Source organism: Dromiciops gliroides, chromosome 3 (assembly GCF_019393635.1).
Source record: "Dromiciops gliroides isolate mDroGli1 chromosome 3, mDroGli1.pri, whole genome shotgun sequence".
In the NCBI taxonomy this organism is placed as follows: Eukaryota; Metazoa; Chordata; class Mammalia; order Microbiotheria; family Microbiotheriidae; genus Dromiciops; species Dromiciops gliroides.
The window spans coordinates 365293177-365306706 of NC_057863.1; the positions used below are offsets into that span (position 1 = coordinate 365293177).

Consider the following 13530-nt stretch of genomic DNA (forward strand, 5'->3'; position numbering starts at 1 on the left):
GGGGACTTCCTATCTAAATTTGGCTTGGGAAAAAATCTGCTTTCACTTCTATTTCATATATTTCACTACAATGAACCATGTTATGAACTTATTGTTGCACTGCATAGCACACACCGATTTTCTTACATAATCCTTACTATATGCATTGCCAGTTTGGTCAGCAAAGAGTGTAGTCAGTACAGCTTCACAAGACACAGCTTCTTTGTGCTTTTAATTCTCCAGGGCCTACCTATGCTTGTCTTCTTGTGCATTGGATCACTGCTAGGAAAAGTCTGAGAAAGCATCTCCAGCCATCTTTAATTCATGTGATTAAAAATTCAAAAGAAGCCCTTGTACCAGCTGTTAAACTATGTTAGTAAGCTGTAACTCAGAGTTCAAATCCCAGCAAATTGAAGGTTAGGCTAACAGGGTCATTCAGTGGAACTGCCTTATATCGTAGCAACTAGAACAGGAGGTGGACTGTTTTATACATGCTCATTTGCCAAAGATAAACTAAGGATGAGCAAACTCATTGCACTGGAAACCTTGCCATCTAATTTGATTTTTTTTCCCTTTTGCTTTCTGCAGCATGGTTTAAAAATGAAATGGGGAAGGGAAAAAATCCTGGCAGATGAAACTAACTGGATTTTGTTTAATCTGGGCACAGATAGAAACAGAATAAAATCGGCATGAAGTGTTTTGTTGAGGCTGATCTGGAATCTGAGAAATGTGTTTCTCTTCTCAGAGGCTCAATATTTCAACTTTCTCCAAGGTGTTTTGGGTTTGTAGTTTAGGATATCAAGTATACAGCTTGGAGAGAAGAGAGGTTCAAGAAGAAAATATAGCATATGATGGTCATTACAAACAACACAGTTATTATATAGAAGATGGATTCTGCTTGTTGCTTTTGGCCCTAGAACATAGAACCAAGTGCAATGGGTGAAAGTTTAACAGAGTAAAATTTCATTTAGACATAAGACAGAATTTCCTAATAAGTAGGTCTCTCCTAAAATGGAATGCATTCCATTTAGAGCAATGAGTTCTCTCATCATTAGAAGAAAAGATAGGATCATCTCTCGTCAAGACTGCTGCTTGTGAAGCAGCTTCCTATTGATGGATGTGAGAGCCTAGATGACCTCTGGGATCCTTCTAGTTCTGAGACTGAATCTAACATCCTAGGAGTAAGCTTACATGAAAATTCAGGTAAGTTATGAAAATGAAATAAAATCCTCACTAGAAGAACATTAAGTTCTCTACTTCATCAAGAAGAATGTAGGGAAATGTGGACTCCCAACAGTCAAATAAAAAGAAAATCTTACAAACTAGTTTAAATAGGTATACACAAAGTCCACACTTTGGGGCAAGTACTTTTATTCTTTTATTTTTGTTTTTATCCACTTTTTTTTTTAAAAATGGAGAATATCTTTCAAATCATATCATGGTGCTAAAATTGGTTCTACTTACGGGCAGAATTGCTCATGGGACATAAAGGTAGGAGAAAGGGATTCCATAGTAGAAGAGTACAAATGGCATAAAATTAGCAGAGGCAGTATCTTATGTGAAATAAAATCAAGGGCCCTGTTTAATTGAGGAGCATGCTTTTTATAGACACTGAGGAAAAAGTGATGTACTTGAAAAATGTGAGAATCAGCTGTATAAAACAACAACAACAACAAAACCCTGAGGATTGAGTCATGAAGGAAATCAATAGATCATGTTTATATGGGAAAATAAAAGTAAAATGTTCTCATGAGTTTCCCAGACCAAAGTTTTGGACAGACTTCACAAAGAGATGACAAACAGTATATCAACACATGATGATAAATATAATATCCAGGATTCTATTATGAAATGATTCTTTAAAAATAAAAGCCCTTCATTAACAGGGTTGAATATTCAGGTACTTAAGTTAGTATATTTCATATGATGTTTTGAATAATTAAATAAGGGAGGCAACATGTTTCATTCCAAATCAATAGAGTATCAGAACCTAGTAGACTACTTAATATAGTTTTTGTGCATTTGTTTCTTTGTCATGAAGATATAAACATGAGCAGTCTTTTGATATCTGAAGAGACTCTACTGAAACAATCCTGTATATCTTAGTTCAGTGGAAAATGTGTTGGATTTTGAGTCAAAGGACATGACTTCAAATCCTGACTTTGACATTTATTATTTGTTATCCAAGGCATTTAATCTCTCTGGGCCTCAGTTTCCTCATCTGTATTACAGTTTGAAAGGATTAGAATAGGTGACTTCAAATGTCCCTTCCAGCTCTAAGCCTATGATCCCATGACCTCAGCAGAAATCTATACTTCCAAGGAGCTATCCCAGATGTAGGCATTTACCAGGAAAAAAAAAAAACAAAACCAAAAACCAAAAAAAAAATCCAAAACACGATATCAGAGAAAATGTGACAAAAACCCTCAGATAAAATATGAATGCATCAGGATTTATTTATTTATCATTCATTTATTCATTCATTTATTTATTTATTTATCCATTTACTTATTAATTAATTTGTTTGTTTGTTTGTTTATTTGTTTATTTATTTTTCAGGATAGGAGTCTTTTTTTTTTGGTTTTGTTTTGGTGAGGCAATTTAGGGTTAAGCGACTTGCCCAGCATCACACAGCTAGTGTCAAATGTGTGAGGACAGATCTGAAATCAGGTCCTCCTGAATCCAAGGCCGGTGCTTTTTCTACTGTGCCACCTAGCTGCCCCAGCAAACATTTATTGAACATATACTTCCTACCTACATATTTAATCTATTCTCTACTTCATCATCCATATAACAGAGATAAAGGTTTAGAAATATGAAAATCATCAACTTGGAAAAAATTGGTTATACATGGGAATGTGAGTCAAACCAGGATATCAACTAAAAACAGACAACCATAACTTGAGTGCAACTTGATTGATGTGGCAAATATTTAAATTCTTTAACAAAGCATTGTTAGGAGTGGGAAGTTGACAATAGGTACTGTCCCTATGGAAAGAGTATCTTCTGAAACTCACACTAAATCAATCACCTTTATTTAATTTCCACGTCTATCTTTATCTTAATCAGAGCGACTTTTCATTTTAAAAAAACATGGAAAATATCCTTACAATTTTCCAAACTACTTGGGGTTTTATTGGAACAGAAGGAATTATTTTAACTACAAAGTATAGAACTACAATGGGAGATCCAGAAAGCAGAAACGGGTACAAAGGAAGGGAGATGGTGTCAAACAAATAAAGATTAAAAAATATTTAGGGGGCAGCTATGTAGCACAGTGGATAAAGCACCCACCCTGGATTCAGGAGGACCAGAGTTCAAATCCTCTGTTACTTGAGTAGCTGTGTGACCTTGGGCAAGTCACTTAAACCTCATTTTCTTGCCTAAAAAAAATAAAAAATGATTTAGACATATTACTGTTCAAAACTTGTTTACCATATTAATAGTGGTTAATAGAATTTCTTCTCTTCTTCATAGTATCGATTATGATTATAATGAGTCAATGATCTCTAAGGTAATTTTTAATTCTGTCTTATTATCTAATAAAACAGATATTTTCATTGATATGCATATTTCATTCATCAAAATTTCAAGAGATGATGTTGAGTAAAAAATTCATCATGAGAAGCTGAACCTGTTTGTTTTTGGCTGGGGCGAGACAATAGCCATATCCATTCACATGAGTTCATCACTAGACTAACATCTGAAGCCTTTTTCCTTTGGAAAGACTGCCTGAGCTTGCCTTCACCTGGCATAACTCTTGAGAATTCACAGTTATTTACATGAAAAATGAGGTATTCAAGTAGGAGGGAGGAATGATGATGATAATGGTGATAACAATGGTGATGATGTCAGTGACAATAATGATGACAACAGTGACAACAATAGCATGTCAAAACCTACAAAAAAATTTTTTTTGGAATGAGTAAACATCACCTCACCAAGCAAAGTAAAAGTTAACAACAGGTACACTACCATTTAACTTGTCAAATGTAATTAAAGATGTAATTAAAATTGTGCCTTTGAAATCCTATGATCCAAGAGTAAAATCAGCAGCTCCTTCATGAATGGCATCCACATGAACTCAAGCAAACATGTTGACAAAGAACGTTTAAAATGGCAGAAGTATGTAGATTTGTTTATGACACCAAAATGCTTAGGATGACAATCCAGAATCATTTAATTATCAGCAACAATTCTAGAAGAATTGTTTTTAGAGGCCAGACACTGTTCAATGAAAATTGATCAGGGAAACCCCAGAAGCATTGCAACTTACCATTTCAGGATATCAAAATTTGGCAACAATAAATACCTAGCAGGACATAGTCTGGTGACTTGAATTTTTTATTTGATTTGATTTGATTTTTTTGGTGAGGCAATTGGGGTTAAGTGACTTGCCCAGGTTCACACAGCTAGTGAGTGTTAAGTGTCTGAGGCCACATTTGAACTCAGGTCCTCCTGACTCCAGGGCCAGTGCTCTATCTACTGCGCCAACCTAGCTGTCCCAGCGGCTTGAATTTTAAATCAGAAGTTTGCTTCCTTTCATGGACTGCCAGTCAACAAATCCCAGTACTACAAATAGGACCTCAACATATCCATAAGAACTCAGCCAATAAGAATGATCGTGGTCAGGTAGAGCAAAAGTGGCAGAATAGATGCAACAACTCAGCTGAACTTTCCCAACATTCCCCTATAAAATAATTTAATATAACTGCTCAAATCAGATTTTAGAGCAGCAGGACCAACAAAAGGTCAGAATAAGACATTTTTCCAGCCCAAAACAACTTAGGAGGTTGACAGATGTTCATGAAACTGGGATTGGAATAGCCCCAGATCATTGCAGCAACACAACCAATGGACGTTAGAGATGACTGTGATATGGGTAGCAGTGACAACAATTTCAGGAACTTTCATCCCAGAGATGATAAGGGGGTTGGACAACTATTCAGAAAGATTACAGCGGAAGCTTTGGTGGCACTGGGTGTAGCTGGTACTGATTGGCAACTCTGTTGACCATAAAGAGTTCTAGGTCATGCTTATAGGGCAAAAAGAAATAATTGCAGTTGGTTACAAGAGAAGCTCTACTGCTGACCTTCAATCTCCCCCAGACTTACTGCCCATCATCAGCAAGCCATGGCATCCCAAATGTTCTTCATTGGGGGAAATTGGAAAATGAATGGTAAGAAGAAGTGTCTGGGGGAGGTCATTACTTTGATCAATGGGGCCAAGGTGCCTGCCAACACTGAAGTGGTCTATGGAGCCCTTTCCATCTACCTTGACTTTTTTTGTCAGAAATTGGATGCAAAACTTGGTGTAGCTGCTCAGAATTGCTACAAAGTGGCCAAGGGTACATTTACTGGGGAGATCAGCCTGGCCATGATTAAGGACTGGGGGCCAACTGGGTGATCCTGGGACACTCTGAAAGAAGACATATCCTTGGGGAGTCTGATGAGCTCATTGGACAGATGGTAGCCCATGGCCTGTCAGAAGGCCTGGGAGTGATTGCCTGTATTGGTGAGAAGTTGGATGAGAGGGAAGCTGGAATCACTGAGAAGGTGTTTTTTGACCAGACTGAGGCCATTGCAGATAATGTGAAGGACTTGAATAAAGTTGTCCTAGCCTATGAACTAGGCTGGGCTATTGGTACTGGCAAGACAGCCACATGCCAGGAAGCCCAGAAGGTACATGAGAAGTTTCGATGCTGGCTTAAGACCTATATCTCAGAATCTGTATCACAGTCTACTAGGATCAATTATGGAGGCTCTGTGACAGGGGCCAACTATAAGGATCTAGCATGCCAGGCTGATGTAGATGGCTTCCTGGTGGGTGGAGCTTCCCTTAAGCCTGAATTCCTGGACATCATTCAAGCCAAAGACTGCACCTTCCATGCAGTCCTACAGAGCTGGGACTAGGCTCCACAAGTACTGTTTACCCCTCCCCCTCTAATGTGATTGTGATATGGATTCCGCTCCCCCATGGTCCCATTCAAGCTACCCCTTCCTCCATCAGGTAGACTGTATGCACCAGTTCTCAGCTCTTAAACCCTTCCTCCAATGGACCAGGGCTTTCTCCATTTACTATAAATTTTAAAGAAGCACCAAAAAATAAAATAAAACAAACAAACAAATAAATAAAAGTAGAATTGTCCAAATGGTGAAAGAAGTATAAAAACTCACTCAAGAAAAGAATTCCTTTAAAAAAAGAAATGGACAAGTGAAACCTAATGACTCTTGGATATCAAAAACAATAAATAAATGTCAAAAGAATGAAAATATGGACTTGAAATGTCTCAGAAAAACAACTGGCCTAGAAAACAGATAAAAGAGGGATAACAAGAATTCTTGGACTACCTGAAAGTTATGTGAAAAAAAAATAGCCTTCACATTATTTTTCAGGAAGTTATAAAGAAAAGTGCTTCAATATCTTAGATCCAGAGGGAAAAATAGAAACTGAAAGAATCCATGAATCACCTTCTGAATGAAATAAAAAATGAAAACTCTCAAGAATATGATAGCCAAATGCTAGAGCTACCAGATAAAAGAGAAAATATTAACAGTAGCCAGAAAAAAAAAAAACACTCAAATATAATGGAGCTCCAGTTTGGATCACACAAGATTTAACACCTTCCACACTAAAGGAGTAGAGAGCTGAGAGTACAATTTTCAAGAAGGCAAAAAAAAAAATTGGATAAGAATAACCAAAATTAACCTATCCAACAACACTGAGTATAATCTTTCAGGGGGAAATAGCTATTCAATGAAATCAAAGACTTCCAAGCCTTCTTGAGGAAAATAACTGAGCTGAATTGAAAATTTTATATTCAAACACAAGATTCAAGAGAAGCACAAAAAAGTAATTATTAAAAAGTAATAATGAGACAAAATGTAGTTAAACTGTCTACATTCCTATATGGAAAAATGATGCATGTAACTCTTAAGAACAGTATTATCATTAATTCAGTTAGAAGGAGTCTACATAGACAGAGGGAATGAGTGTGAGTCAATTATGTTGGGATGATTTTAAGAAAAAGGAATGAGAAAGAGGGATGCACTGGGATAAGGAGAGGTATAATGGGGATTTTTTTCACATAAAAGAGTCACACAATGAAGAGATTTTACAGTGGACTGAGGAAAGAGGCAAGAGGTTGTGGGCAGTTCTTGAATCTCATCAGAATTGCTTTAAAGAGAGAAGATAGATATAGATATAGACATGGATATGGATGTAGAGATAGATGTAGATATAGACATTCAATTAAGTATGGAAATACATCTTATCCAATAGGGAACTAGAAGAGGGAAGAGTTAATAGATATGGAAGAGGTGGTAAAGGGAGGGCAGAATAAGGGAGGTAGTAGTCAGAAGCAAAACAGACTTTTGAGGAGGAACACAGTAAAGAAAATAAGATGGAGAGAAATACAAAATTGTCAATCATAATGGTAAATGGGATAAACTTACCCATAAGGCAGAAGTGGATAGCCAAGTGAATTAGAAACCAGAGAACAATATGCTGTTTGCAAGAGACACACTTGAAATACAAAAGAAATACAGAGAATTAAAATAAAGGGCTTGAGTAGAATCTCTTATGCTTCAAATGAAATTGAAAAAGCCAGGGATATCAATCATGATCTCAGATAAAGCAAAAACAAAATTAGACTTAATTGAAAGAGATAACCAGTGATTTTAATTTTGCTAACAGGTACCATAGAGAGTGAAGTAATACTTTTTTTTAAATTAATGAGGCCTCATTAAGGCCTCATTTCTAAAATATATAGGGAACTGAGTCAAATTCATAGAAATAATAACTATTCCCCAATTGATAAGATTGACAAAAGATATGAACAGGCAATTTTCAGAAGAATAAATTCAAATCTGTCTATAACATATAAAATACTCTAAATAACTATTTTTAGAGAAATGCAAATTAAAACAACTCTGAGATAACACTTCACCTCTATCGAAAATGACATGCTGAAGGGAATGAGGGAAAATAGGTTCACCAAAGAACTGTTTGTTGATGGAGTTGTGAACTCTACCTGGTGAACATTCTGGAGAACATTTTGGAACCAAGTCCAAAGGATTATAAAACCATGCATACCCTTTGTTGTTTTTTTGCTTCTTTGTGTTTGTTTTATTTTTGTTTTGTATTTTTGTGGGGCAATGAGGGTTAAGTGGCTTGCACAGGGTCACCCAGCTAGTAAGTGTCAAGTGTCTGAGGCTGGATTTAAAGTCAGGTCCTTCTGAATCCAGGGCCATTGCCTTATCCATTATGACACCTAGCTACACACCATCCATATCCTTTGACCAAGCAATATCACTACTCATTCTGTGTCCCAAAGAGATCGATGACAAAAGGACAAGAACTTATATGTACCAACATATTTATGATCATTCCTTTTTTTGTTTGTTTTGTTTTGTTTTGCAGGCAATGGGGGTTAAGTGACTTGCCCAGGGTCACACAGCTAGTAAGTGTCAAGTGTCTGAGGCCGGATTTAAACTCAGGTACTCCTGAATCCAGGGTCGGTGCTTTAACCACTGCGCCATCTAGCTGCCCCCATATGATCATTCCTTTTGAGGTGGCAAATAACTGAAAACTGAGGCAATGATCTTCACTTGGAGAATGGGTGAAGAAGTTGTGATATATGATTTGTGATAGGTAAAATTCTGCTATAAGAAATGATGAGGGATTGGTTTTAGCAGGGAAATATGACAAGACATACTAAATTCATGTCAAGTGAAATAAGAATAACCAGGGGATCATTGTGCATAGTAATAGCAATATTGTAATGATGGTCAATTGTAAAAGATTTGGATACTTTGATTAATATAATGATCTAAGACAGTTCCAAAGTACTCATGATAAAAACAAAACAAAACAAAACTATCCAACTCTGCGAAAAACCTCATGAACTCAGTGTAAATTAAAGTAAAATTGTATTACTTTTGCTTTTTTTGGATATGGCTAACATGGAAACATGTTTTATATGGTTTAACATGTATAACTGATATGATTTTGCTTTCATTTTTAATGGGTAGAGATAATTTGAAAATCACTGGACTAGATGAAAGCCATGATCAAAAAAAGAGCCTAGACATCATCTTCCAAGAAATTATTAGGTCAAATTGCCCTGATATTCTGGAAGCAGAAGGTAAAATAGGAATTGAAAGAATCCACTGATCACCTCCTGAAGGAGATCCCAAAAGAAAAACCTCCAGGAATATTATAGCCAAATTACAGAGCTCCCAGGTCAAGGAGAAAGTATTGCAAGCAGCTAGAAAAAAAGGAATTCAAATACTGTGGAGCTACAGTAAGGATTAAAAAAAAAAAGTTCTATCAGCATCTATATTAAAGGACCAGAGAGCATGGAATATGATATTCCAGAGGGCAAAGGAACTGTGACTACAGCCAAAAATCACCTACCCAGCAAAACTGAGTATAATCTTTTAGGGGGGAAAATAGTATTTCAATGAAAAAGAGGACTTTCGGGCATTCATGATGAAAAATCCTGAACTGAATAGAAAATTTGATTTTCAAATACAAGACCATAGAGAAGCATAAAAAGGTAAACAGGAAAAAGAAAGCATGAAGACATTAAAATATTAAACTGTTTACATTCCTACATGGGAAGATAATACTCCTAACTCATAAGATATTTCTCAGTATTAGGGCAGCTGAAAGGAATATACATAGAGGACACAGGTGTGAATTGAATATAAAGGAATGATATCTGTAAAGTATTTATTTTTTGTTTATCCTTGTATTTTTGTGGAGCAGGAAGGGTGGGATAGCTTATGTCTAGAGCTGGATTTGGACTCAGGGCCTCCTGGATCCAGGGCTGGTGCTTTCTCCACCGTGTCATCTAGCTGACCCTTGATGACATCTTCAAAATAAAGTTAAGGATTAAGAGGAATACACTGGAAGAAAGGGAAAGGGAGAGATGGATTGGGGGAAAGTAGTTCCCATAAAAGGAAAAAGAAAAAGCTTATGGAGTAGAGGGGAAGATGGGGAAGGGGCGGGGGGGGGGGTGGGTGTGAGTGAGCTTAACTCTCATCAGAATTGGCTCAAAGAGAGAATAACATACACACTCAAGAGGGGATGGTAACAATCTTGCCCTTTGGGAAAGTGGGAGGGGTAGGGGATAAGGGTGGGGGAGAGGCAATTGAGGGAAGAGCAGATTGGGGAAAGGAGGCAGTAAAAAGCAAAACACTTTCGAGGAGGGATAGGGAGAAGGAAGATAGATAATAGAATAAATATCAAGGGGAGGGATTAATATGGAGGGAAATAAAGTTAACAATAGTAACTGTGAAAGAAATGATGAGAAAGATGCTATCAGAAGGACATATGAAAAATGCAAACCATCAACAGAGATAGAACTGGTGTTATCTAAATACAGATTGAAAAATAATTTTGTTAGCTCCCCTTTGAAAGGTATTTTGTCTATTTTCTTTCACAACCTGACTAATGAGAAGATGTTTTGCATAACTGCACATGTATGACTTATATTGAATTTGTGGATTTCATAGGGAAGGATGAGGAGGGAGGGCAGAAGAAAATTTATAACACAAAGTTTTAAAAAATCAATGTGTAAAGTAATGATGAGCAGGAGTTCAGAGAAACATGGAAGGACTTGCATGAACTGATGCTGACTGAGAGGAGGAGAACCAGGAGAACATTGTATACAGTAATAGCAACATTTTGTGATGAACAATGGTGATAGACTTGGCTCTTTTTAGCAATTCAATGGTCCAAAACAAGTTCAAAGAACTTCATAATAGAAAATGTTCTTAACATCCAGAAAAAAAAGAACTGTGGTTTAGGAATGCAAATTGAACCATACTGTTTCTAATTTTGGGCTGGTTTTTTTCCTTCTTTTTTGAGGTTTTCCCCTTGGGCTCTTACTCTTCTGTCACAATATGACTAATGCAGAAAAAAAAGAATTCACCTATCTACATATAAATCACCAAGTGGATGAAAAATGACTATTTTCCCCACTATGATATTCTATTAGTTGGACAGTCACCGATCTATGTATCAATAAAATTATTTTGTATAAACACTCAAATAAAATGGGGTGGGTATTGAATTGGAGAAAAGCTCTTGGATTTCATTTCAGAGATTACATGTTTTTAATGACTCTAAGCTTCTAAAATAAAGAGCCATATTTAGAAAATAAACTATAAATTAAAAATACAGCCAACAAATCATATTTAAATTTGTGTGTTATTACAGAAAACACCATTGTCTATGATCACTCAGACACAGCATCAATTCACCAAAACTTAGAAATAGTTTAAGTATATTGCATTGTACCAAACACTAATCACCTCCAAGCTGTATGGAATGAAAAAAACTTTCAAAATATATGTCAAAATCATGTAGGAAAGAGATGAGAAGTATCTTATCCGTGACATTCTCTGCCTTCTACTGAAATTCTACCTAGTATGGGTTTGATGATCCTACAGGATATTTATAGGTTTACATCGTAATACATTTATTCTGCTACTAAAAAAAAAGTATTTCATCCACTTCTGTAGTGATGCACTAAACATTAAATATAAATGAATAAAAGTTTTATTTTGGGTTGGTTTGGGGTAGAGTTTCACTAATAGTATTAAGTTCCCACAAGGTGTTTAGCAACATAATAGTATACTTGGGTGTAAAAATTACATCATCATGCTGTCTGCTTTCAGGAGTTATCTATATTTCTGATATTTATATGTAAGCTTTCATTGATCCAAAAGATTAATTTATTAATTAATTATATAACCAAGAGAATGCTACTAATGGAAAATGTATCTAAAAATTTTATTTTCATTTTTATATAGATAATTGGTCCTAATCCATCTCACTTTCATTATTTTAACAAAGGATTAAAACTATTATATCATTAAATTCCACAAAGAATTGGAAACAAATAAGCAGACCACTCAATTATCCAAATTATTTGATGAGTTTTACTTTTAGAATGAAGGTGGCAGTCATAAAAAGGGAATTTTAAAAGCAACCCATGGGGGCAGCCAGGTGGCTCAGTGGATAAAGCACCAGCCCTGGGTTCAGGAGGACCTGAGTTCAAATCCAGCCTCAGATACTTGACCCTTACTAGCTGTGTGACCCTGGGCAAGTTACTTAACCCTCATTACACTGCAAAAAAAAGAAAAAAGAAAAATCAACCCTTAAAGCAGTTCCATTGTTCAGTATATATTTGACTCAATATCCCATACCTTTTACTTTAGTATTGTACAATGAAAACTAATGATTAGAGGTATGATTTTCATGTCCTGTAAAATCTTGGATCCTGAAAGAAAATTAATTAATATCCATAAGACTTTATTTATTAATACCGAACACATTCATGTATTTCTGAAACTTTTAATGAAAAGAAATAACATGATTCTTTGTTTAACCCCAAATCAGCCAGAAAACTAAAACCTTATAGGAGTTTATTCTGCAAACATTCTGTTTATATTGGAATGATTTATATTTTCTTGTCATAGAAATGAGAAAGAATCCTCTGAAATTCTCTCCTTTTCAAGGTGATTTTCTTTTTTGTCAGGTGTATATCCATATAATGACATTGGCCTGGAGGGACTGTTAGCCAGTGTTCTGTTTAGTGATAAATAATGGGTATGTAAGTAGGTGATCTAGAAAATTTATTGGTGACTTTTGTTTTGTTTTGTTTTGTTTCACTTTATATTCCAGTGTTTTAAAACATGGACATAGACTGTCTGTTTTATACCTTGGATATGTACCCTGGGCCATGACCAACCTGTCTGGGTGTTATGCAACTAGGATACTCATGAGACAATGTCAGGAATAATAGCATTATATCTGTGCATATGGGAAGCATTTTACCCTCCCCATATAAAGGTGAATAAAAAACATTCTGGACCTTTGGGAGAATATAAGGAACAATCTATTAAAATACAGTACTTAGAATTGTATCATGTAATAATAGATTCAAGGCTTCATTAACAAAAAAATAATCATTTTGTTATGCAGTACTAAAGAATTTGTATTTATTAATATGTACATTGCCACTTAAGCTTTAATTCTGGTTACTCAAACAACATTTTGCAAAAGTAACCCCTTACTTACATACCAACATTTTATAACCTTCTCTTTCAGTAAACACTTCAGGGTGATGGACATTGAGTGATAGTTGTTTTATCTAGAGACACATACAGTACAGCTCAGTTATCTGAAGGTCATTTCAAACTTTTAAAATAATTAGATGTTTTTGAGTAAGCAGAAAACAAAAATAATACCTCCTAATGAAGCTTATGTACTAAAATTTATTTTTTTTATTTGTAGAAGAGATTCTCAGTCATTTACTGACTCAATGCAATATTATTTGATAACTTAAGAAGTAAATTAATTGAATTTAAGAATTATTTAATTCAGTATTGATTATTAACCTACATACTATGATCTTTCATATAGCAGCAGATTAGAAGTTACAAACTAGGATGGGAAGAAGCCCTGAAAATTAAGGTCAGAGTAGCCTAGCAATAAGCAAAAAGCCAAAAGAAAAAAAAAGTGACTGGTATATTATAA

General features: G+C 35.5%; 1 protein-coding gene across 1 annotated transcript; it reads left to right on the forward strand.

Annotated features, from left to right (window-relative positions):
• Positions 1-5094: 5094 nt before the first annotated feature.
• LOC122747627 (triosephosphate isomerase-like) lies at positions 5095-5891 on the forward strand. The gene is given in 2 exon segments (XM_043993556.1): positions 5095-5365; positions 5368-5891. Coding segments are annotated over 2 exon segments (777 nt in total). The 5' UTR covers positions 5095-5112.
• Positions 5892-13530: the final 7639 nt, after the last annotated feature.